Source organism: Oncorhynchus mykiss, chromosome 18 (genome assembly GCF_013265735.2).
Source record: "Oncorhynchus mykiss isolate Arlee chromosome 18, USDA_OmykA_1.1, whole genome shotgun sequence".
Taxonomy (NCBI): domain Eukaryota; kingdom Metazoa; phylum Chordata; class Actinopteri; order Salmoniformes; family Salmonidae; genus Oncorhynchus; species Oncorhynchus mykiss.
Genome location: NC_048582.1, coordinates 56,429,248 through 56,456,330, shown reverse-complemented (window position 1 = coordinate 56,456,330; position 27,083 = coordinate 56,429,248). Strand labels below are relative to the sequence as shown.

Below are 27,083 nucleotides of genomic sequence, written 5' to 3'. Positions count from 1 at the left end.
AGAGTCTATTAAGGCACTGCAGGAAGCTGACGAACCGGTCCAGCGTAGATGGACCGACAAGGTAGTGCAGGATCTTGAAGGAGAGACAGGAGTAGTAGCGCTCACCAGTAGCCCTCCGCTTACTGATGAGCTCTGGCTTTTACTGGACATGAAGTGACAAAATGACCAGCAGAACCGCAATAGAGACAGAGGCGGTTGGTGATTCTCCGTTCCCTCTCCTTAGTCGAGATGCGGATACCTCCCAGCTGCATAGGTTCAGCTCCCGAGCCGGCAGAGGAAGATGGTAGTGATGCGGAGAGGGGGGCAACGGAGAACGCGAGCTCCTTTCCACGAGCTCGGTGACGAAGATCAACCCGTCGCTCAATGCGAATAGCGAGTTCAATCAGGGAATCCACGCTGGAAGGGACCTCCCGGGAGAGAATCTCATCCTTTACCTCTGCGCGGAGACCCTCCAGAAAACGAGCGAGCAAAGCCGGCTCGTTCCAGCCACTGGAGGCAGCAAGAGTGCGAAACTCAATAGAGTAGTCTGTTATGGATCGATTACCTTGACATAGGGAAGACAGGGCCCTGGAAGCCTCCTCCCCAAAAACAGATCGATCAAAAACCCGTATCATCTCCTCCTTAAAGTCCTGATACTGGTTAGTACACTCAGCCCTTGCCTCCCAGATTGCCGTGCCCCACTCACGAGCCCGTCCAATAAGGAGAGATATGACGTAGGCGACACGAGCAGTGCTCCTGGAGTAAGTGTTGGGCTGGAGAGAAAACACAATATCACACTGGGTGAGGAACGAGCGGCATTCAGTGGGCTCCCCAGAGTAACACGGCGGGTTATTGATTCTGGGCTCCGGAGATTCGAGAGCCCTGGAAGTGGCCGGTGGATCGAGGCGGAGATGGTGAACCTGTTCTGTGAGGTTGGAGACTTGGGTGGCCAGGGTCTCAACGGCATGTCGAGCAGCAGACAATTCCTGCTCGTGTCTGCCTAGCATCGCTCCCTGGATCTCGACGGCTGAGTGGAGAGGATCCGAAGTTGCTGGGTCCATTCTTGGTCGGATTCTTCTGTTACGGTGAGTGAATGAGGACCCAAAAGCGAACTAACTTAAACAGAGCTTCTTTAATAACCAAACAAAGGTAGGCTCAGATAGACCGGCAGATTCCGACAGGACAGGACAAGGTTACAGCAAACATGACGATAGTCTGGCTCAGGCATGAAACACAACAAACAAGAATCCGACAAGGACAGGAACAAAAACAGAGAGAGATATAGGGGACTAATCAGAGGGAAAAGGGGAACAGGTGGGAGAAGGGGTGACGAGGTAGTCAAGAGGAGACAAGGAACAGCTGGGGGAAAGCGGGGGAGAAAAGGTAACCTAATACGACCAGCAGAGGGAGACAGGGTGAAAGGAAAGGACAGAAAGACACAACATGACAATACATGACAATATGTCCTCCTATACTCTCAAATGTCCACCTATACTCTCGATATGTTCTCCTATCCTCTCAATATGTCCTCCTATCCCCTAAATATGTCCTCCTATCCTCTCAATATGTCCTCCTATCCTCTCAATGTGTCCTCCTATCCCCTCAATATGTCCTCCTATCCTCTCAAGATGTCCTCCTATACTCTCAATGTGTCCTCCTATCCTCTCAATATGTCCTCCTATCCCCTCAATATGTCCTCCTATACTCTCAAGATGTCCTCCTATCCTGTCAAGATGTCCTCCTATCCTCTCAATATGTCCTCCCAACCTCTCAATATGTCCTCCCAACCTCTTAAGATGTCCTCCTATCCTCTCAAGACATCCTCCTTTCCTCTCAATATGTTCTCCTTTCCTCTCAATATGTCCTCCTATCCTGTGAAGATGTCCTCATATCCTATCAAGATGTCCTCCTGTACCCTTAATATGTCCTCCTATACTCTTACATGTCCTCCTATACTCTCAATATGTCCTCCTATACTCTCAATATGTCCACCTATCCTCTCAAGATGTCCTCCTATCCTCTCAATATGTTCTCCTTTCCTCTCAATATGTCCTCCTATCCTGTGAAGATGTCCTCATATCCTATCAAGATGTCCTCCTGTCCTCTCAAAATGTCCTCCTGTCCTCTCAAGATGTCCTCCTATCCTGTGAAGATGTCCTCCTATCCTCTCAATATGTTCTCCTTTCCTCTCAATATGTCCTCCTATCCTGTGAAGATGTCCTCCTATCCTCTCAAGACGTCCTCCTTTCCTCTCAATATGTTCTCCTATTATCGCAAGATGTCCTCCTATCCTGTCAAGATGTCCACCTATCCTCTCAATATGTCCTCCCAACCTCTCAATATGTCCTTCCAACCTCTAAGATGTCCTCCTATCCTCTCAATATATCTCCATATCCTCTCAATATGTCCACCTATCCTCTCAAGATGTCCTCCTATCCTCTCAAGATGTCCTCCTATCCTCTCAATATGTCATCCTATCCTCTCAAGATGTCCTCCTATCCTCTCAATATGTCGTCCTATCCTCTCAATATGTCCTCCTATCCTCTCAAGATGTCCTCCAATCCTCTCAATATATCCCCATATCATCTCAATATGTCCACCTATCCTCTCAATGTGTCCTGCTATCCTCTCAAGGTGTCCTCCTATCATCGAAAGATGTCCTCCTGTATTCTCAAGATGTCCTCCTATCCTCTCAATTTGTACTCCTATCTCTCAATATGTCCTCCTATCCTCTCAACATAGCTTCCTATACTCTCAATACGTCCACCTATCCTCTCAATTTCTTCTCCTATCATCTCAAGATGTCCTCCTATCCTCTCAAGATGTCCTCATATCCTCTCAATATGTCCTTCTAACCTCTCAATATGTCCTCCTATAATCTCAATATGTTCTCCTATCCTCTCAATATGTCCTCAAATCCTCTCAAATTGTCCTCCTATCCTCTCAATATGTCCTCCTATCCTCTCAAGATGTCCTCCTATCTTCTCAATATGTCCTCATAACCTCTCAATATGTACTCCTATCCTCTAAAGATGTCCTCCTATACTCGCAATATGTCCTCATATCCTCTCAATATGTCCTCCTATCCTCTCAAAAAATGTCCACCTGTCATCTCAATATGTCCTCCTATCCTCTCAAGATGTCCTCCTATCCTTCCAAGATGTCCTACTATATTCTCAGTACGTCCTCCTATCCCCTCAATATGTCCTCCTATCCTGTCAAGATGTCCTCCTATCCTCTCAATATGTCCTCCCAACCTCTCAATATGTCCTCCCAACCTCTTAAGATGTCCTCCTATCCTCTCAAGACATCCTCCTTTCCTCTCAATATGTTCTCCTTTCCTCTCAATATGTCCTCCTATCCTGTGAAGATGTCCTCATATCCTATCAAGATGTCCTCCTGTACCCTTAATATGTCCTCCTATACTCTTACATGTCCTCCTATACTCTCAATATGTCCTCCTATACTCTCAATATGTCCACCTATCCTCTCAAGATGTCCTCCTATCCTCTCAATATGTTCTCCTTTCCTCTCAATATGTCCTCCTATCCTGTGAAGATGTCCTCATATCCTATCAAGATGTCCTCCTGTCCTCTCAATATGTCCTCCTGTCCTCTCAAGATGTCCTCCTATCCTGTGAAGATGTCCTCATATCCTCTCAAGTGCTTCTCCTATCCTCTCAAGATGTCCCCCTATCCTCTCAATATGTCCACCTGTCTTCTCAAAATGTCCTCCTATCCTCTCAATTTGTCCTCCTATCCTCTCAAGATGTCCTCCTATCCTCTCAAGACGTCCTCCTTTCCTCTCAATATGTTCTCCTATTATCGCAAGATGTCCTCCTATCCTGTCAAGATGTCCACCTATCCTCTCAATATGTCCTCCCAACCTCTCAATATGTCCTTCCAACCTCTAAGATGTCCTCCTAACCTCTCAATATGTCCTCCTATACTCTTAATATGTCCTCCTATACTCTCAATATGTCCTCCTATACTCTCAATATGTCCACCTATCCTCTCAATTTGTACTCCTATTTCTCAATATGTCCTCCTATCCTCTCAATATGTCCTCCTATCCTCTCAATATGTTCTCATTTCCTCTCAATATGTCCTCCTATCCTATGAAGATGTCCTCATATCCTCTCAAGTGCTTCTCCTATTTTCTCAAGATGTCCCCCTATCCTCTCAAGATGTCCTCCTATCCTATCAAGATGTCCTCCTATCCTCTCAATATGTCCTCCTCTACTCTTAATATGTCCTCCTATATTCTCAATATGTCCTCATATACTCTCAATATGTCATCCTATACACTCAATTTGTCCTCCCATCCTCTCAAAATGTCATCCTATCCTCTCAAGTAAGTTTATGGTAACACTACTTGAAATCTTAAATAAGGCCTTCTTAATACTGTTATGGCTGCTATGTCATGTCATGTCTATAACAGGTTCCAGTAAAGTTTGCCCTTTTCATTGAGTCGCCTAGAGCCTTTTACAATGAGGGATTCATTCAGGATTATACCATTTGGAAAATGACTGTTGGAAACACACTGGATTTACCAATTGATTTGAAATGACTGCTTTTAGGACAGTGCTCCGTGTTAACTTTGGCAGGAGTAGGTTTCCTCATAAATAAGACCATTCATATTACCTGAACATGTGACATCACCCGGAACAACCCTGGGCCATACATTTTCCAGGTCAGTGATTTTAGGCAAGGAAAAACTCTGAACCTGACAGCTTTGAAGAACAAAATCAAGACAAGTACTTCCCCCCCCAAAAAAAATGTGTTTTGGTAATTTGCAGTAAATCATCAGCCTCCTAACATTCCTAGCGGTCCATGCAAGAGACCAAAATATTACAGTAAATGACTGTGTGATGAATAAAACTAAAGGGGAAGGAGTGGTCAGCGTCGGAACCTTCGTAACTAATACAAATGACAGAACGTTGTGACCTGGTCGACATTGGGAGGCACTTCATGTCTTTATGATTTACAAGAGTATTACGATTTTGGACAAAGTAACCTTTCGTGTAACTTTACACCCTGCGCATATTGATAAGGACCTTTCTTATAGGCTCAACAAACCTGCCGCAGTCACTGTCGAGTCAATATAAATGTGAAGAAAATATGAAAATAACTGATTACAGGTGCGCTAAGAAAAAATCTTTAGGAGGGACTGGAAATAGACCATCAATTTTGACTAGGATATTAGTCCTTTTTTTTTACCCCTTTTTCTCCCCTATTGGTAGTTCTCCCATCGCTGCAACTCCCGTACGTACTCGCGAGAGGTGAAGGTTGGGAGCTGTGCGTCCTCCGAAACACAACCCAGCCAAGCCGCACTGCTTCTTGACACACTGCTCGCTTAACCCGGAAGCCAGACGCATCAATGTGGCAGAGAAAAAACGTACAACTGTGAACTGAGTCAGCACGCATGAACCCAGCCCACCACAAGGAGTCGCTAGAGCACAATAGGACAAGGACATTCCAGTCGGCCAAATCCTCCCCTAACCCGGACAATTGTGCGCCGCGTCATGGGTCTCCCAGTCACAGCCAGCTGCGACACAGCCTGGGATCGAACCTGTAGTGATGCCTCTAGCACTGCAAAGCAGAGGCTTTGACCGCTGCACCACTCGGGAGGCCCTAGGATGTTAGTCCTAATCCAAAATCGACAACTCTCCAATCCTCTCAAAACCCCACAAGTGCATTGGGTGTAGCGTCTAGTGGTGGATTTGGGATTGAAATTGGGATTATAAACAGGGAAGGACCGTATTTGGAGAAAAGGAACAAGGCAGTTTTAGGACCAACATGATGTGGTTACGTAGTCTGGTCCCAAAAGTTGGCAAGACAGCACAAACAGATCAGGGGCCAGACTAGTTTGGTTATGGGTCTAATATGGGATGAAATGAAATGTTATTCACCATGATCTGCACCTGTCCGTTCTTGCATGAGTCCGGTGAGTTCTCACTGTCATCTTTACATCCCCCCATCCGACAGCGCACTGCGTCCTGGACCTTGAAGAGAGGGATGAGGAGTGAAGGAAGGAAGCAGAAGAGGAGGGATAAGGGGAGGAAAGGAGCAAATTAAAGGTATTAATTGGTTAAGTTCACAACATTAAGACTACCATAGACACTATGTTCATGTATACAGTACTGTACACATGTTTATTGGGTTTTAACCAACACTCTTAGAAAAAAGGGTTCACTTAGGGTTCTTTATAGAACCTTTTGGTTCTTTGGACAAGAATAAAGAACCCATTACTATAAAAAGTTCTATATATATATACCCAGTGAAGGCAAAGAACTTTGAGGGTTTTATCAATACCCCATAATGTAATGGGGATTTTTAGAAAACAACAGCTCACAAAAGCTAACCCAGTCACATCAAACTGTGAAAGGACAGCTAACATTCCCTTTTCATTTGTTTCAGCTGTTTTGCATTGACCATTATGATATCACCTGGTCAGATAAATGGCTAGCTGACATCTGACCCCGTTAGTTAGCTCAATATGGAAGGGGGAAGATCGAATTCATATGTTGCAGAGGTCAGAGTGGCAAACAGCAAGGTTCCTACAAACCTGTGTTGTTGCAAATTTAATGCTAGCTAGAAGCAATATTAATAACAATAATAGCATAAAAGCTTACACTCTTAGGGAGTGTTCGTAAATTCAATCTGGAGTGCCAGTGCGCTCAGTAAATTCAGTGTTGTCAGATTGTCCATTAGTAAATCCAGAGTGTTTCGCTCTCGGAGCATTCAGAGAGCACACTGGATGCTCTAGCAGAGGAGTAACATTGATCCGAGCGTTCTGACCTCACAACGGCAGTCAAGCACCCTAGCTAACTGGCTAAAGTTGACTAGCTTGCTAGCTACTTCCAGACGCAAATGAGAGAACACCTCATTCTGACCATTTTCCTCACCCTAGCAGAGGTGGTTAGGTTGTTTTCATGTTGTCTAAAGCGTTGGTGACTGTAATTGTGCTTCTGGCAACAATTTACTTCTGCTGGCAACAATTTACTTTTTTTTTTTCTACTGACACACATTTGTAAATTCATCAGTTATTCTGCACTTTGGCACACTCAGATGAGAGTGCTCTGAAATCGGAATAGATAGCCAGAGTGAATTTACGAAAGGGACTCTATATAGAACCTTTTGGTCAATTCATAATGTAATAATTGCCCTTCCGATTCAAAAACCAACCCTCATTACAGCATGACAATAGAAGTAGCCTACCAATAAGCATGTTATTGTTCAACTTATTAAGGTAATTTAATTCAAACATATGAAGCCAAAGTCATATGATACAGTACAGGCTATATAAATACATTTGAAACTTTATTTAACTAACGTTAAAACCTCTTGAGTGTAGGGGGCAGTATTTTGATGTTTGGATGAAAAACGTACCCAAATGAAACTGCCTATTTCTCCAGCCTGTCACACCCTGGTCAAAGTATTTTGTGTTTATCTTTATTTATTTGGTCAGGCCAGGGTGTGGCATGGGTTTTTGTATGTGGTGTGTATGTATGGGGATTGTAGCTAGTGGGGTGTTCTAGCTAAGTCTATGGCTGTCTGAAGTGGTTCTCAATCAGAGGCAGGTGTTTATCGTTGTCTCTGATTGGGAACCATATTTAGGCAGCCATATTCTTTGAGTTTGTCGTGGGTGATTGTCCTTAGTGTCCTGATGTCATTGTTCTGTGTTAGGTTACACAAGTATAGGCTGTTTCGGTTTTCGTTAAGTTTATTGTTTTGGTAGTGTTTGTGTTTAGTGTGTCACTTCATTAAACATGGATTGCAATAGACACGCCGCATTTTGGTCCGACTCTCCTTCTCACCAAGAAAACCGTTACAGAATCACCCACCACAAAGGGACCAAGCAGCGTGTCAACAGGCAGGAACAGCCCAAAGTGGAGTACAGTATGGACTATACTTCTTGGGAGGAGATAGACAGGTGGGTGGTCGACCCAGGGAGAGTGCCGGAGCCCGCCTGGGATTCGATGGAGCAGTGCGCGGAAGGATATAGGAGAATGGAGTTTGCGAAGCAAGCAAGGCGGCGCGGACGGAGGCCCCATAGTCAGCCCCAAAAATTTCTTGGGGGGGGGCTCAGGGAGAGTGTGGCAGAGTCAGGAGCCAGACCTGAGCCAAGTCTCCCTGTTTATCGTGAGGAGCCAAGGAGGAGACCAGAACCAGAGCCGGTGTTGGAGGTGAGCGAAACAGAGACTGTGAAGGAGTTAATGGGGAAATTGGAGGAGAGAGAAATGAGGGAGTTGCTGTGTTGATGTTTTAAACATGGAATTCGCCCGACGGAGCGTGTCGGGGATTTGATGGCACCTGGGTCAGCGCTCCATACTCGTCCTGAGGTGCGTGTTAGTCGGCTGGTGAAGATGGTGCCAGTCTCACGTACCAGGCCTCCTGTGCACCTCCCTAGCCTTGCACGTCCTGTGCCAGCACCGCTCTCAAGATCTCCAGTACGCCTTCACGGTCTAATCTACCCAGTACCACCTCCTCACCCCAGCCCTCCGGTAGCAGCTCCCCGCACCAGGCTTCCTGTGCGTGTCCTCGGCCCAGTACCACCAGTGCCAGCACCACGCATCAGGCCTACAGTGCGCCTCGCCTGTCCAGCGCTGTCGGAGCCCTCCTCCTCTCCAGCGCTGTCGGAGTCTCCCGCCTGTTTAGCGCTGTTAGAGCCTTCCTTCTCTACAGCGCTGCCGGAGTCTCCCGCCTGTTCAGAACTGCCAGTTAGCATAGAGCTGCCAGTTAGCATAGAGCTGCCAGTTAGCATAGAGCTGCCAGTTAGCATAGAGCTGCCAGTTAGCAAGGAGCTGCCAGTCTGCAAGGAGCTGCCAGTCTGCATAGAGCTGCCAGTCTGCAAGGAGCTGCCAGTCTGCAAGGAGCCGCCAGAGCTGCCTGTCTGCAGGATGCCGCCAAAGCTGCCAGTCTGCAAGGAGCCGCCAGAGCTGCCAGTCTGCAAGGAGCCGCCAGAGCTGCCAGTCTGCAAGGAGCCGCCAGAGCTGCCTGTCTGCAGGATGCCGCCAGAGCTGCCAGTCTGCAAGGAGCCGCCAGAGCTGCCAGTTAGCATGGAGCAGCCAGGGCCGCCAGTCAGCATGGAGCAGCCAGGGCCGCCAGTCAGCATGGAGCAGCCAGGGCCGCCAGTCAGCATGGAGCAGCCAGGGCCGCCAGTCAGCATGGAGCAGCCAGTCAGCATGGAGCAGCCAGTCAGCATGGAGCAGCCAGAGCAGCCAGTCAGCATGGAGCAGCCAGAGCTGCCAGTCAGCATGGAGCAGCCAGTCAGCATGGAGCAGCCAGAGCTGCCAGTCAGCATGGAGCAGCCAGTCAGCATGGAGCAGCCAGAGCTGCCAGTCATCATGGAGCAGCCAGTCAGCATGGAGCAGCCAGAGCTGCCAGTTGACCAGACTCTCCCAGATCTGCCAGTCGACCAGACTCTTCCAGATCTGCCAGTCGACCAGACTCTTCCAGATCTGCCAGTCGACCAGACTCTTCCAGATCTGCCAGTCGACCAGACTCTTCCAGATCTGCCAGTCGACCAGACTCTTCCAGATCTGCCAGTCGACCAGACTCTTCCAGATCTGCCAGTCGACCAGACTCTTCCAGATCTGCCAGTCGACCAGACTCTTCCAGATCTGCCAGTCGACCAGACTCTTCCAGATCTGCCAGTCGACCAGACTCTTCCAGATCTGCCAGTCGACCAGGATCTGCCGAAACCGCCAGCCAGCCAGGATCTGGTAGATTCATCAACCTGCCTGAGCTTCCTCTCACTCCTGAGCTTCCTCTCACTCCTGAGCTTCCTCTCACTCCTGAGCTTCCCCTCAGTTCCGAGCTGCCTCAGTCCCGAGCTGCCCCTCAGTCCCGATCTGCTCCTCAGTCCAGTGGGGTTCTGGGTGAGGACTACTAGGCCATGGTCGGCGGCGAGGGTGGACTATCCAGGGACGCGAGGAGAAGGGACTAAGACATTGATTGAGTGGGGTCCACGTCCCGCGCCGGAGCCGCCACCATGGACAGACGCCCACCCGGACCCTCCCTATTGTTTTGAGGTGCGTTCGGGAGTCCGCACCTTAGGGGGGGGGTTCTGTCACACCCTGGTCAAAGTATTTTGTGTTTATCTTTATTTATTTGGTCAGGCCAGGGTGTGGCATGGGTTTTTGTATGTGGTGTGTATGTATGGGGATTGTAGCTAGTGGGGTGTTCTAGCTAAGTCTATGGCTGTCTGAAGTGGTTCTCAATCAGAGGCAGGTGTTTATCGTTGTCTCTGATTGGGAACCATATTTAGGCAGCCATATTCTTTGAGTTTGTCGTGGGTGATTGTCCTTAGTGTCCTGATGTCATTGTTCTGTGTTAGGTTACACAAGTATAGGCTGTTTCGGTTTTCGTTAAGTTTATTGTTTTGGTAGTGTTTGTGTTTAGTGTGTCACTTCATTAAACATGGATTGCAATAGACACGCCGCATTTTGGTCCGACTCTCCTTCTCACCAAGAAAACCGTTACACAGCCCAGAATCTAGAATATGCATATAATAGTCAGATAAGGATAGAAAACACTCTACAGTTTCCAAAACTGTCAAAATATTGTTTGTGAGTATAATAGAACTTATATTGCAGGCGAAAACCTGAGGAAAATCCAACCAGGAAGTGCTGTTTTTCCTGAAACCTCTCTGTTCCATTGCATGCCTTCCCTCCATTTAAAGGGATATCAACCAGATTCCTTTTCCTATGGCTTCCACATGGTGTGAACAGTCTTTAGACATAGTTTCAGGCTTTTATTCTGAAACATGAGCGAGAAAGATCACATCGCGTCATTGGATGGCTAGGTGCCAGCAGAGTTTTGCATGCGTGAGCAGCTTGGAGCAGACATTTTCTCTCTCACTCCTATTGAAAAACCCACGGTTCGGTTGAAATATTATTTATTATTTATTGTAAAAACAACCTGAGGATTGATTATAAAAAATGTTTGACATGTTTCTACGAACTTTACGGATACTATTTGGAATTTTCATCTGCCCCGTCATGACCGCACGAGCCTGTGGATTACTGAACATAACGCGCCAACCAAATGGAGGTCTTTTGGATATAAAAATAATCTCTATGGAACAAAAGGAACATTCATTGTGTAACTGGGAGTCTCGTGAGTGCAAACATCCGAAGATCATCAAAGGTAAGCGATTCATTTTATTGCGTTTCTGACTTTCGTGACCAATCTACTTGGCTGCTAGCTGTTTGTACTGTTTTGTCTGCTGAGAGATATGTCCTTACATAAACGCTTGGATAGCTTTCGCCGAAAAGCTTTTTTGAAATCTGACATGCCAGGTGGATTAACAACAAGCTAAGCTGTGTTTTTCTATATTGCACTTGTCAGTTCATGAAAATTAAATATTTGTAGTAATTTAATTTGAATTTGGCGCTCTGCAATTCAGCGGATGTTGACAAAAATTATCCCGCTAATGGGATGGGTGCGCCAAGAAGTTAAACGGAAAAACACAGGACACTTTAATTCTCCACTTTTCAAGCTAGCCAGCCAACTCTTTCAAATAAACATACTGTTTTATTATGGTATGTTCCAAATATAGCTACAGACCCAGCCTGACATTGAAAATGAGCTAATTGTTACCTTTATTTCAGTATTTCAGTGTGGAGTCGGGTGAGGGGACTATGCTTCATGAAGGCATTAGAAGACTGTTGCTGACTGAGAGGAGGTATGTATAAATTATTTATAATAAATTCAGTATAATAAATATTGGTGATTCAATAGCCTACTTAATCATTACATTACTTTTAACACTTTCTCTGTGTTTTGCAACTTATGGCAGTAACCAAGAACTATAAGAGGCAGCGAATCTCACTTTCGATTGCTGCTGACAACAACTGCATGTACGTTGTTCTTCAACATCATAATAATTATATGTCTGCATAGTATTTGGTCTTCATTTTTGCAGATTAATTCATGCTTATTTCCAAAGATTAACTTGTGTTTTTGGTCCTTTTTTATTTTTCTCTGGAACCAGTGAGGCAACAACCCAAACTGTACTGGTGGTAGGTAGCCAGGTGGTTAAGGAGTTGGACCTGTGGCAGGAATTGGACCTGTGGCTGTAAGGTTGCTGGTTTGAATCCCGGGCTGGATGCAGGAAAGAAATGGGTGGAATTATTCTGATAACTCTAGGGCTGCTGGGTTCACATCCTCAAAACATTCCCCTACAGTTGGGCCCTGAGCAAGGCCCTTAATAACCCCACAACATGCTCTCCATCCAGGGGCGCTGCACTGCAGATGGAACCTGTGCTTATCTTAACTGCATGTGTGAAGTCTGCTGTTTGGGTGTGTTGAGAATGGAGCAGAAGCCACATTTTCGTTGTTTGCTGTAACTAATGGACAAAGTTGTACTGTAATGTAAAGATGTCAGCCAGAGTTGACATGGGCCAACATTCAAACAAAGAGATGCCTCCCTGGTCACCAGTGCATATTTCCAAACTATGTTAGCATATACAGTAATTACAATACATTCTAAAAACTATGCTAGGGTTGTTTTGTCCATTATTTAATTGTTTATTCAATTATTTTCTTAGCAAAAATGATTACTATTTAATAGTGGTAGCCATAATTCATAAATGGGTTCCATAATTCATGCAGGGTTCTATGTGGAACCCTTTTGATTCAGTGAAGTAGAACCTTTACGGTTCTGATCAAAGAACCCTACAAAAGGGTCCTATATAGAACATTCAGGGGTTCCATACCGTATATGAAGCAAGAGATATAACCCTTATGGTTCTTTAAGGAACCTTTCTAAGAGTGTAGCTACAAACAAATATATTACCTTGCTAATGCTAATGTTTGATCATCTATATTGGGTTTTATTATGGATTTTATGTTATACCATGGCATTGTTGAACACTCATTTCTGATTGACTTGAAGGGCATTCTAGAGAATGTTTTATTTCCCTATAGTGGGAAATTGTGGCTCTACTTAATTTTTACATGTTCTATGTTTGAGCTGCTTTTGAAAGAAAAAGTTTAATTGAACATATTATTGACATTGCTGAATTAGATTTTCATAACATTAAGCTAGGACTGCAACACGGTCTCACAGTCTCATGTCAGAATTAGACGATCATCTAGTTATTCCAAAAGTACCATTTTGAAGTGTATGGTTACTTCTCTGTATCATTCCATGGTTTTATCTCCAAGGTATTACAGTTAGGTATTAACTCCCAATGATTAAGGCAAGGGTTAAGGTTTGGGACAGACTTAAAACTCAAATATAAAAAACAACTTCCGATCGTGGGATTAAAAAGTTCAACCTTTGGAACCAGAGGCTTACGCACGTCTGCCGTCCCTGTCCACAATGCCCTAGCAAAATCAAAGCCTACTTGAAGGTAACAGTGTAACAGTGAAGGTAACAACTACCTGTTGTCCCTAGTGGCCAGTTTTCGTGTCATCTCCTGACGTCCTCAGACACGGATGGACATCGAATACGGACTTGTATCATGCCTGAGGACTGATGGTTTGGTTAGCTAAACTAGAAGGTCTGTTTGTTTGGTTACCAAGTCAACTACTCTCTCTATCTGGTAAACGTGCTAGCTACTTCAGTGAATGTTGAGCACATTTCTACTAGCAAATGAACACATTTCTACTAGCAAATGAACACATTTCTACTAGCAAATTAACACATTTCTAGCAGTAAATGTGTTCAATCTGACCATGATATGAATGAGATAATCAACTCTGGGCTCTATGTGATAGCAGAGTGGAACAGACCTTCCACGGAGTTGGATTATTATCCAAAGAAAGCATAGCCCCTTGTTGATTATCTCTCACATGTAGAATAGTTTATTACACTTCATCAACATGCATTGCATTGCATTGCATTTTTGGCTTTTAATAAGAGTTAAAAATCTCAGTTTCTTAAATGTGTTTGTTACCTTTTAATACTACTGTACTCATTTAAAAAAACACTATTTGAAAACATGCAAAGAAAAAGAGAGTGAGAGAATAGAAATAAAGAAAGAGACTGAGAAAGTGAGAGAGAGAACTGAAGAACAAAGAGCAGTACTGTAAAGTACTTAAATAAAAATACTTTAAAGTACTAGGTAAATCGTTTTTTGGGGTATGTGTACTTTACTGTAATATTCATATTTTTGACTACTTTTACTTTTACTTCACTTACATTCCTAAAGAAAATAATGTACTTTTTACTAGATACATTTTCCCTGAGACTCAAAAGTACTCGTCACATTTTGAATGCTTAGCAAGACAGGAAAATGTTCCAATTCACACACTCAAGAGAACATCCCTGGTCCTCCCTACTGCCTCTGATCTGGTGGACTCACTAAACAGAGAACATCCCTGGTCATCCCTACTGCCTCTGATCTGGTGGACTCACTAAACAGAGAACATCCCTGGTCCTCCCTACTGTCTTTGATCTGGTGGACTCACTAAACAGAGAACATCCCTGGTCATCTCTACTGCCTCTGATCTGGTGGACTCACTAAATACAAATGCTTTGTTTGTAAATTATGTCTGAGTGTTGGAGCATGACACTGGCAATCCGTAAATAATAAAAAGTAAAAAAAACAATTGTGCAGTTTGGTTTGCTTAATATAAGTAATTTGAAATGATTTATACTTTTACTTTTACCTTGATACTTAAGTATATTTTTTCAATTGCATATACTTCCGATGCTTAAGTATATATAAAACCAAATACTCTTAGACTTTTACTCAAGTGGTATTTTGCCGGGTGAATTTCACTTTTACTTGAGCCATTTTCTATTAAGGTATCTTTATTTTACTCAAGTATGACAAATGGGTACCAAAAGTACACAGTTGTTGAATCTAGATAGGCAGCCAGTCTACTGAGGGTTCTGTTAGGAGGATAATACTATTAAAACAAGGAGAGTTACGGTGGTAACTGACGCCAGAGACGCAGCGCTCAGAGATATAGCATATTGTTTGCTATTCTCTGATACTTTCATTAGGTAAGCTAATGCTGGGTGGTGGGTACACACTATGACATTTACACCCACATTACCTTTGGCATCACAAGTCACTTGAGAGAGAGAGCTAATATAACAAGGCTTTCACATTCAGGCCTGCCCCGAGCAATAAAATACCCCCGATGGAACAGCGGTGACTGTGAAGACACACCAATACAGGCAAAGACACATGCATACACACACATGATAACATACGCCCTAATACACACATACACATATGGATGTTGTGTTGTAGACATGTGGTAATAGAGTAGTGGCAGGAGGGCAAACACTTAATGTGTTGTGAAATCTGTTTTGAATGAATTGTAATGTTTTTTAAATTGTATAACTGCCTCAATTTTGCTGGACACCAGGGAGAGTACTGGGGATTCATAATCAATACAAATACAGGCAACAACTTCACTGTTGAATTTTGGGCATAACGTGCATTGGGGACAATGATAATAATGTTTTAAAAAATGAGATACTTGAACCAGTGCTTGACTTGGAGTTAATAGTTGCAGGACTCATTTTGAGTGCTGGTACTGTTTATATCACATATGTCAGAGTCAAGGCCCGCGGGCCACATCCGGCCCGCAAGAAGGTTTTTTACGGCCCCTGGGATGATCTTGATTTATTATTAGAACCGGCCCGCAGCAAGCCGGCAGCCCGCAGATCTTTTACACGCACCAATACTACATTTCCCACAATGCAAAGGTGACGCACCGAGCAGTAGGCTGCTTCATTTCAATATTTATTGGCACAGCAGTCGTCAGCATCACAGTAAAATTAACTTTCAGATACCCATCAAAAATGGCAAAACGGAAGGTGGATACTGAGAACCGGGGGTTTCAAACAAGGTGGGAGTCGGAGTATATGTTCACGAAGGTAGCTGGAAAACCTGTGTGTCTTCTGTGTGGAGAAAGTGTGGCGGTACTGAAAGAGTATAATCTGAGACGACATTATGAAACGAAACACGCGGACAAAAACAAGAATATGGACATGGAACAAAGGCTACAAAAGGCAGAGGAATTAAAACGAGGCCTCAAATCTCGACAGGCTCTGTTCAAAAAAGCCAAATCACAAGGCCAGGCTGCTGTCAAGGCCAGTTTTATTTTGGCAGAAGAGATCGCTAAATCAGCCCGGCCATTTACGGAGGGGGATTTCATCAAAAACTGCATGATTAAAGTTTGTGACGAAGTTTGCCCAGAAAAAAGGCAACTCTTTTTAAATGTGAGTCTGAGCAGAAACACCATTGCCGAGAGAGTAGACCAGTTGTCCATCAATCTAAAAGAGCAGCTTGTGAAAAAGGGAAAAGATTTTATTGCATATTCCTTGGCTGTGGATGAGAGCACCGACATTTCTGACATTGCCCAGTTGTCAATTTTCATCCGCGGAGTGGACTCCAACCTAAGCGTGACAGAGGAGTTTTTGGCTTTACGTCCTATGCATGGCACAACTACGGGGCATGATTTGTATGAAGAGGTGTCAAGATGTGTAAATGAGATGGAGCTGCCTTGGGAAAAACTCGTGGGTTTGACAACCGACGGAGCACCTGCGATGTGTGGACACAGGAGCGGACTGGTGGCGAAGATACGGGAAAAGATGCAAGAGGAAAACGCGACAGGTGAGCTGACAGCTTATCATTGTATCATACACCAGGAAGCGTTGTGCGGTAAAGCCTTGAAAATGGAGCATGTAATGAGCATCATCACGCGCACAGTTAACTTTATCAGAGCCAAAGGTTTGAATCACCGCCAGTTCAAGGCATTTCTGACGGAGTTAGAAACGGAGCATGGTGATTTGCCTTATCACACAGAGGTGCGATGGCTAAGCCAGGGAAAGGTGCTTCAAAGATGTTTCGAGCTTCGTGAGGAGATTTGTCTGTTCTTGGACAGCAAAGGGAAAGACACAACACAACTCCGAGACGAAATGTTTCTGTGTGAAATGGCTTTTCTGTGTGACATTACGAGTCATCTGAATGCAATAAACTTGCAGCTGCAGGGTCGGGATCGTGTCATCTCTGATATGTACAGTACAGTGAAGGCATTTAAAACCAAACTGACTCTGTGGGAGACGCAGATGCGGAAAGAAAATTTGAGCCACTTTCCCAGCTGCCAGACCATGAAAGAGAAGCTCTCTACCAGTGCGTTCCCGAGCACACAGTTGGCTGATAAAATAGGTATGCTTGCCGCTGACTTTCGACGCCGATTTGCTGACTTTGAAGCACAAAAAAGCAGGTTGGAACTGCTCGGTAACCCATTTGCTGTTGACGTGGAAAGCTCACCACCAAACCTCCAAATGGAGTTGATTGACCTCCAATGCAATGATGCACTGAGGGCAAAATATGCGGCAGTGGGTGCTGCGGAGTTCGCCCGTTTCCTCCCCGGCACAATGCCCCAGCTGCGCATCCAGGCTGCTCAAACGTTGTCTATGTTTGGCAGCACATACCTGTGTGAACAACTGTTTTCTTTGATGAACCTGAACAAAACATCACACAGAAGTCGACTTACTGCTGAACACCTCCACTCAATTCTGAGGATTTCTTCAGCTCAGAGCCTTACCCCGAACATTGATGAACTTGTGGAAAAGATGGGACACCACCAAGTATCACCCTCAACCTCAAACAAGTGAACATTACTGTGCAATCACATATTTAGAGTTTTTACTCAGTTCAAGTTTAAAAGTTAAAATTTAATATTTGTTTTCACTGCATGTTACTTCTCCTTAAACAAAGTGTTGTTTTTGATTAATAGATTTTTGCACTTTATTTTTTTGTATTTCAATCCAATTATATTTTAAAAATATTTCAGTTGAGTGGATGATAGAAAATTGCTATTATTGTTTTTTCTTTGAAGTAAATTTAGCCCACTTTTGCTAAAATAGAAAATATAGTCTACTGATGGTGCCTTGAATACCGGTTTCTTTCATTTAATGTTCATGTTATGGGGATATTTATATAAAGGAAATTTGTCTTTTGTGTCTGTTGAAAATTAAAGATTACTGACAGAGCCATAAGAAAATATTGCTTTATTTATCTGATCATATTGTAATATATTTGTTAGGTTTTCAGTAGGTTCAATTAGGTTCACTAGACTATATGCGTCATTTAAAAATTTTTCAATGAACATTCGAACAGTCCGGCCCTCGTCTTGTAGCTGATTTTTTTATTTGGCCCTCCGTCCATTTGACTTTGACACCCCTGGTTTATATGTACACTACATGACCAATCGTTGAACATCTCATACCAAAATCATGGGCATTAATATGGAGTTGGTCCCCCGTTTGCTGCTATAAAAGCCTCCACTCTTCTGGGAAGGCTTTCCACTAGATGTTGGAACATTGCTGCAGGGACTTGGTTCCATTCAGCCACAAGAGCATTAGTGATGTCAGGCACCTATGTTGGGCGATTAGGCCTGGCTCGCTGTCTGCATTCCAATTCATCCTTTCAATGCAGGCCAGTAAAGTTTTCCCCACCGATATAGACAAACCATTTCTGTATGTCCTCGCTTTCAGCATGGAGGCATTGTCATGCTGAAACAGAAAAGTGCCTTCCCCAAACTGTTGCCACAAATTTGGAATCGCAGAATCATCTAGAATGTCATTGTATGCTGTAGATTTCCCTTCACTGGAACTAAGGGGCCGAGCCAAAACCATGTAAAACAGACCCAGACCATTATTGCTCCTCCATCAAACTTTACAGTTGGCACTATGCATTGGGGTAGGTAGCTTACTACTGGCATCCGCCAAACCCAGATTCGTCCGTCAGACTGTCAGATGGTGAAGCTTGATTCATCACTCCAGAGAACACATTTCCACTGCTCCAGAGTCCAATGGGGGCGAGCTTTACACCACTCCAGCCCGATGCTTAGCACTGTGCATGGGGATCTTAGGCTTGTGTGTGGCTGCTCGGCCATGGAAACCCATTTCAGGAAGCTCCCGACGAACAGTTATTGTGCTGATGTTGCTTCCAGAGGCAGTTTGGAACTTGGTAGTGAGTTTTGCAACCGAGGACAGACGATTTTTACGCACTACACAATTGAACACTCGGCGGTCCCGTTCTGTGAGCTTGTGTGACCTACCACTTGGCGGCTAATCCATTGTTGCTCATAGACATTTCCTCTTCACAATATTAGTACTTAAAATTGACCGGGGCAGCTCTAGCAGGGCAGACATTTGATGAACTGACTTGTTGGAAAGTTAGCGTCCTATGATGGTGCCTCATTGACAGTCTATTGCCAATGTTTGGAGATTGCATTGCTGTGAGCTCGAATTTATACAGGTGTCAGTAACGGGTGTAGATGAAATATCTGAATCCACTCATTTGAAAGGGTGTCCACTTACTTTTGTATATACAGTGCGTTCTGAAAATATTCAGACCTTGACTTTTTTCACATTGTTACGTTACAGTCTAATGCTAAAATGTATTAAATAAAAAAATGTCCTCATAAATTTATACACAATACCCCATAATGATTTTTTTTTTTTCTCCATTTACAAAAAATGTGCAGTATGTAACCAGCTCAACATGGATAGGACACGTGAATGTACGTATACACATATCACACACAATAACTACACTGACACGCTGTGACGACAAATCGTGTCTATGAACAAAGTCCATATTTAGACATCCATTTTGTTTCAAGGTTCATCTCTTTTATTGCGTTCAGTTTGTTTTTATCTCCTTCATTTTATTATTTTACGACAAAGTGTGTTGCTGTTTTAAATTGACTTAAAGTTTGATTTGAAGTGTGGCTGTTGTCCCTGACTCAATGAACTCTGCTAATCTGTAATCTGTGTCCCACCATCCCTCCATGATATCAGTGAACCATGTCTTCAACTGAGGACAGAGACAGTATGACCTGACTTCAATCTGAGCCGATGAGTAGGACAACAAATCGCCACCCTATGAGTGGAATCTGAGAACAGAACACTGAAATGAGCTGCAGAGCCAACGAAAAGCCATCTTCACTCACAGTGGGTGTACAGCGTGTGTTCCGTGTGTGTGTGTGTGTGTGTGTGTGTGTGTGTGTGTGTGTGTGTGTGTGTGTGTGTGTATGTGAATGTGTGTGTTTGTGTGTGTGAGAGAGAGAGAGAGAGGAGAGAGCGAGAGAGCGACTGCATATTGGATCAGAGCAGAGGCCGTGTCAGATGAATTGGGCATTTACTGCATTATCGCCTCTCTCGCCATCTATCTATTTATCTATTTATCTATCTATCTATCTATCTATCTATCTATCTATCTATCTATCTATCTATCTATCTATCTATCTATCTATCTATCTATCTTTTCTATTTCTGTGTTTGGCCTGATATGGTTCTCAATCAGAGGCAGCTGTCTATCGTTGTCCCTGATTGAGAACCATATTTAGGTAGCCTGTTTTCTGTTGGGGTTTGTGGGTGGTTATTTTCAGTCTTTGTGTGTCTGCACCAGATAGAACTGTTTCGGTTGTCACTTTGTAGTTTTGTATTTTTGAAGTGTTCAGTGTCTTACTAAAAAGATTAACACTAACGACGCTGCGCTTTGGTCCTCTCCTTCTTCCACCGACGACAACCCTTACTATCTATCTATCTATCTATCTATCTATCTATCTATCTATCTATCTATCTATCTATCTATCTATCTATCTATCTGTCTATCTATCTATCTATCTGTCTATCTGTCTATCTGTCTATCTGTCTGTCTGTCTGTCTGTCTGTCTGTCTGTCTGTCTGTCTTTATTGGCATGGGAAACATATGTTAACATTGCCAAAGAAAGTGAAGAAGATAATACACAAATGTGAAATAAAAATGAACATAAAACATTACACTCACAGAAGTTCCAAAATAATTTTGACACTACAAATGTCATATTATGTATTAATTACAGTGTTGTAACGATGTGCAAATAGTTAAAGTACAAAAGGGAAAATAAATAAACATAAATATGGGTTGTATTTACAACGATGTTTGTTATTTACTGGTTGCTCTTTTCTTGTGGTAACAGGTCACACATCTTGCTGCTGTGATGGCACACTGTGGTATTTCACACAATAGATATGGGAGTTCATCAAAATCGGGTTTGTTTTCAAATTGTTTGTGGATCTGTGTAATCTGAAGGAAATATGTATATCTAATATGGTTATACATTTGGCAGCAGGTTAGGAAGTGCAGCTCAGTTTCCACCTCATTTTGTGGGCAGTGTGCACTTCTTTAGAGCCAGGTGTGCCTACGGCGACCTTTCTCAATAGCAAGGCTATGATCACTGAGTCTGTACATAGTCAAAAGTTAAGTTTGGGTCAGTCTTAAGTATCGACCTACTGAAGTATCATTCTAATTCTTCTCTGCATGCATTATTTGGTGTTTTACGTTGTACACAGAGGATATTTTTGCAGAATTCTGCATGCAGAGTCTGAATTTGGTGTTCATCCCATTTTGGGAATTATTGGTTGGTGAACGGACCCTAGACCTTACAACCATTAAGGGCAATGGGTTCTATAACTGATTCAAGTATTTTTAGCCAGATCCTAATTTGTACATGTAGGTAGCACACAGGAGGAAATGTTTTCTCTATCTTCAACTAGCTTTCTCTCTCTCTCTCCATCCTCTCTAAGTTAACTCTGATTCCCTGCTGGGTACTTTGGCACGCTAATGGCTAGGTCATTCTCATTTCACAGTCAAATGGGTTTCCTTTGGGTCTATAATGTACTCCCTCCCTCCTCCATGTTCACCCTCTCCCCTTTGTGTTCTTCATTATCCCTGTCTCCTTCTCTCTCCCTCTATTTTCTCTGTCACCTCTCCCTCCCTATTTTTGTCCCACTCCCCCTCCTCTCTGCTAAGGTCATTATTTTCATACATACACCCATGTCCCTTACCTCTCTCCTCATTTTCTCCATCCATCCATCTCTCTCCCTCCCCTCTCTCTGTTTGTCACGGTTTCTATATATACATCTATGTTTTCTCACTCCCTCCCTCTCCCCCCTCTCTCATTTTGCTAATCACATTTTCTATACATCTGTGTTCTCTCACTCCCTATTGGATAAATAACATTTTCCACAGATGTCTGCAACCACTCTCTTTTCCCTCCCTCCCTTCCTCGCTCTCATACACCCGTTGTTGCTCTGCAACACACCCTCTCTATAGATCCATGAACTCTGTTCATTCAAGCTCCATCTTCTTCTATTCCAACCCTCTGCCTATCTGTTCCTCTTCACATCTTCTTTAGACCATCTCTCATCTCACTTTCCTCTCCTTCTCTCCACATCTCTCCAATCCAGAGGTAGCATACTCTCCTTACCCGTTGTGCTGCAGCTATTAGGGATTAGGTTCAGTCCCTGGCAGAGATTTTCATATTTACTAAAATAATTCCTGGATTTAGTTGACTAATCCTACGCTTTTGTGATATTGATTTAACATATATGGCTTAGCGCTTCTGGCATTTAATATTATGTTTTAAACTACTGTATCAGTTTATCCAATAACCTATTTAACTATGCATATCGTAGCTGGAGGAGAGGCTTGGAGATGCTGTGTAGGCACGGAATAGATCAAACCCCAATGCATTGTGGGTAGTTGGGTATTTGGGCATACTAGGGGGTAGTTTGCGATTGTGTGTGTGTACGTGTGTGTATACGTGTGTGTACGTGTACATGCGTGTGTGCTTTCGGGTACGTGTGTGTGTGTGTGTGTGCGTGTGTGTGTGTGTGCATGCATGCATGCATGTGTGTGTGTGCATGCATGTGTGTGTGTGTGTGGTAGATGGGTATTTGGTCTCACTAGGGGCCCTGTGTGGGTCTGTGGTGAATGAGCATTGAGGGCATTAGAATGGGGACTTATCGTCTTACTTCATAGTGTCTTACTAATCTCTTTATAGGGGCCCTGCATCATCTGGACAATGATGTATTATATTAATATATGCTGGAGCTATTGGCATATTCACAAGAGTAATCCTTCCCATGTCTGAGCTGATTCTATGTCTAGCTAGCTAGCTGGTACTGTACACTTCAGTAGGAGAAAGTCAACATACAGTAAACACAGACAGACAGACAGACAGACAGACAGACAGACAGACAGACAGACAGACAGACAGACAGACAGACAGACAGACAGACAGACAGACAGACAGACAGACAGACAGACACATGTTTACACACACACACTAACCTCGCGGCGCATGACACAGTGCACAGTAATGATGACGAAGCCCTGGACAGAGTCAAAGACAGCAAACAGCACCTGAAAAAGAGCAGAACCTGAGTCAGTTAGCATATATAGTAGATAGAGAGACAGAGAGAGAAAGATCAACAGAGAGAGAAAGATCAACAGAGAGAGAGAGAGAGAGAACATCCCACAAAAAGACTTACAACATAAGCAATTAGAAATCATGAAAAATGGAACATCCTTGAATCAGTCATTAAAAACAACCTAAATCCATTAGATTACCCAATAACCCAACAAGAAATAAATGAATATCTCAAATCTATCAAATGAAAGAAGGCTTGTGGTCTAGATAACATTGAAATGAAATGCTGAAAAACAGCACACCTGAGTTGCAAAATGCTGTGCTTAAATTGTTCAACATGGATTTAACTTCTGACTCCTGATGTCTGGAACCAGGGGCTCATCTCCTCTATCCACAAAAGTGGAGACAAATCAGACCCCAATAATTACAGGGGAATTTGTGTAAACAGTAACTTGGGAAATGTTTTCTGTAGCATTTTGAATTCAAGAATTCAAAACTTTCTTCAAGAAAAAAATGTAATAAGTAAATGTGAAATTGGCTTTCTCCCCAACTATCGCACTACTGACCATACCTTTCACACACTAATTAAAAATAGGGCAAAAAATAGGGCAAAATCTTTGCTTGCTTTATTGACTTTAAAAAATAATTTTTAGGGTAGCCTAGTGGTTAGAGCATTGGACTAGTAACCGAAAGGTTGCAAGTTCAAACCCCCGAGCTGACAAGGTACAAATCTGTCGTTCTGCCCCTGAACAGGCAGTTAACCCACTGTTCCTAGGCGTCATTGAAAATAAGAATGTGTTCTTAACTGACTTGCCTAGTAAAATAAAGGTAAAATAAAAAAAAATAAAAAAAATATATTCGGCACAAAGCCCTATTCAACAAAATTCTACAACATGGCTTTGGTGGTAAGGTGTATGACTTAATAAAATGTATGTACACAGAAAACAAGTGTGCAATAAAAACCAAAAAACTGAATTATTTTCACAATGTCGAGGTGTGACACAAGGACACAAGGTGTATCAATGAATTAGCAGACATGTTGGACCATTCTCCAGCCCCAGGACTCACACTATTTGACAGAGGTACCAACCAAATAAGTTCTCCAACAGAACCTTAACATTCTAGAGCAATATTGTCAAAATTGGGCCTTGGCAGTAATTTTTGTTTTGTAAATCATGATTTTCCCCAAAAAAACAGAAACACAAATATAAATTCACCCTGAACAACATCATAATTGAACACACAAAAAATGACTCATACCTGGGTCTGTGTCACGTTCTGACCATCGTTCGTGTGTGTCTTCCTTGTTTTAGTGTTGGTCAGGACGTGAGCTGGGTGGGCATTCTATGTTGGATGTCTTGTTTGTCTATTTCTATGTCTGGCCTGATATGGTTCTCAATCAGAGGCAGGTGTTAGTCATTGTCTCTGATTGGGAACCATATTTAGGTAGCCTGGGTTTCACTGTGTGTTTGTGGGTGATTGTTCCTGTCTTTGTGTTTGTTGTCACCAGATAGGCTGTTTAGGTTTTCACACGTTTATTGTTTTGTCAGTTTATTCATGTATAGTTTTTTCTTCATTAAAATACCATGAATAACCACCACGCTGCATTTTAGTCCGACTCTCTTTCACCTAAAGAAAACCGTTACAGTCTGACGACATCTGCATCGGGAAACTTTAATATGCAGTGAATGCACTCAAAGATAAAGCCCGCAGAGCATTGTATGCAATAAAAATGTAATTATTCAAAATCAACATCCAATTAGAATTTGGACAAAAATATTTGACAGTGTAATCCTCCCAATAGCTCTTTACGGAAGTGAGGTTTGAGAGCCACTCAATAAACTGGACTTTAATATGTGGGACAAATGTCCAATTGAAGCCCTACATGCAGAATTCTGTCAGAAAATTCTAGAAGTCCAGAAAAATACACCAACTAATGCATGTAGGGCAGAATTGGGCTGCTTTAAAATGGTAATGAAAATACAGAAAAGATCATTCAAATTTTGGCTACATCTAAACTCAAGTCAAACTTCAAGCACTTCAAACCCAAGAACTGAGCCTAGAAACAAGCCCTCCCAGTCAGCTGGTGTTGAACTTAACCAACCAAGCTGACACCAGCACTGCTTCAAAAGAAAGAATTCCAATAAACAAAGTCATGAACCAATCAAAGGACTCATATTTACAACATTGGAAAAACGAAACAAAATCCCAAAGCCGACTAATTTGCTATTTTTATTATTTTCCTAAACAGAGAATATGAATTGGTTGATTCTCTCTACTCTGTCAGAGATACGAAGCAGAGACAGATCCTTACCAAGTACAGGCTGAGTGACCACCAATTGGCAATAGAAACCAGCAGACATAAAAAGACATGGCTACCCAAAGAGGAGCGTGTATGTGGTCACTGCACGACAGGGGAGGTAGAAACAGAGATGCACTTTCTCCTTTACTGTGAGAAATATTCCTCACCAAGAGATTCATTATTCACAGAAATGACTACATTTATTCCGAATGTTTACTTATTAAACCCAGAGGAAAAACTAAATATACTTATGGGCGAAGGAGCAATGGCTCCTCTTGCAGCCAAATATGTATTTTCCTGCCATAGCCTGAGGGACACTGAATAATAACATCTGTATAGTAAACAGTAACTTACTTATTATTAGTATTAATGTTATTACTATCATTGTTATTACTATTATTATTGTTGTTTATCATTCCAAATAGTTGTGGTATGGGTGATAATGGTAATAATAGCTATGTAATGATGGTGGTGGTAGTAGTAGTAATAATGATGGGAGTTGTAGTACTGATGTAATGGTGAAGATGACAGTTATTTAGTTATAAGTTAGTTATAGTTTCATTTTCCATGTTTAGCCTTTTATATGTATTACCTTTCTACTATATTGTTGTTATTTTTGTATGTAATTTTGTAGTATTATTTACTACCATTTTATATTATTATTTGTTATTCTTTATAATTTTATTACAATGTATATTGTATACATTGTTGCTTTGGCAAAATTGACACAATGATTTCATGCTAATAAAGCAGATTGGTGTGCATGCAGGTGTGTGTGTGTGTGTGTGTGTGTGTGTGTGTGTGTGTGTGTGTGTGTGTGTGTGTGTGTGTGTGTGTGTGTGTGTGTGTGTGTGTGTGTGTGTGTGTGTGTGAAGACAGCAAAATGTACCTGGAACAGTGTGGAGCGGCGGTCGGTAATGGCCAACACAGCAGACATCCAAGTCAGAGCCAGCAGAGGGAGAACTACACAGGAACTCCACAGGGATGCCCTGAGAGAGGAGAAAGACCGGAGAAGAGGGAGAGGAGATTGAGAGGAGAGGGGAGAAGAGGAGGAGGAGATGGAGAGGAGAGGAGAGGGGGAGGAGAGGAGAGAAGATGGAGAGGAGAGGAGAGAAGAGGGAGAGGAGATGGAGAGGAGAGGGGAGAAGAGGTGGAGGAGATGGAGAGGAGAGGAGAGGGGGAGGAGAGGAGAGAAGATGGAGAGGAGAGGAGAGAAGAGGGAGAGGAGATGGAGAGGAGAGGGGAGAAGAGGTGGAGGAGATGGAGAGGAGAGGGGGAGGAGAGGAGAGAAGATGGAGAGGAGAGGAGAGAAGAGGGAGAGGAGATGGAGAGGAGAGGGGAGAAGAGGGGGGAGGAGAGGAGAGAAGAGGAAGAGGAGATGGAGAGGAGAGGGCAGAAGAGAGGAAGGAGAGGAGAGAAGGGGGAGAGGAGATGGAGAGGAGAGGGGAGAAGAGGAGGAGGAGATGGAGAGGAGAGGAGAGGGGGAGGAGATGGGGAGGAGAGGAGAGAAGATGGAGAGGAGAGGAGAGAAGAGGGAGAGGAGATGGAGAGGAGAGGGGAGAAGAGGAGGAGGAAATGGAGAGGAGAGGAGAGGGGGAGGAGAGGAGAGAAGATGG

General features: G+C 43.3%; 1 protein-coding gene across 1 annotated transcript in view; it reads right to left on the bottom strand.

Annotated features, from left to right (window-relative positions):
• LOC110496862 (adhesion G protein-coupled receptor B2) overlaps positions 1 to 27,083 on the bottom strand; it is a 472,722-nt gene that overhangs the window by 45,261 nt on the left and 400,378 nt on the right. The window contains exons 24-26 of the mRNA XM_036953306.1: positions 26,357 to 26,456; positions 23,087 to 23,158; positions 5,891 to 5,983 (exon numbers count right to left, since the gene is read on the bottom strand). Coding sequence (XP_036809201.1) covers positions 5,891 to 5,983; positions 23,087 to 23,158; positions 26,357 to 26,456 — 265 coding nt within the window. The remainder of the gene's footprint in view (positions 1 to 5,890; positions 5,984 to 23,086; positions 23,159 to 26,356; positions 26,457 to 27,083) is intronic.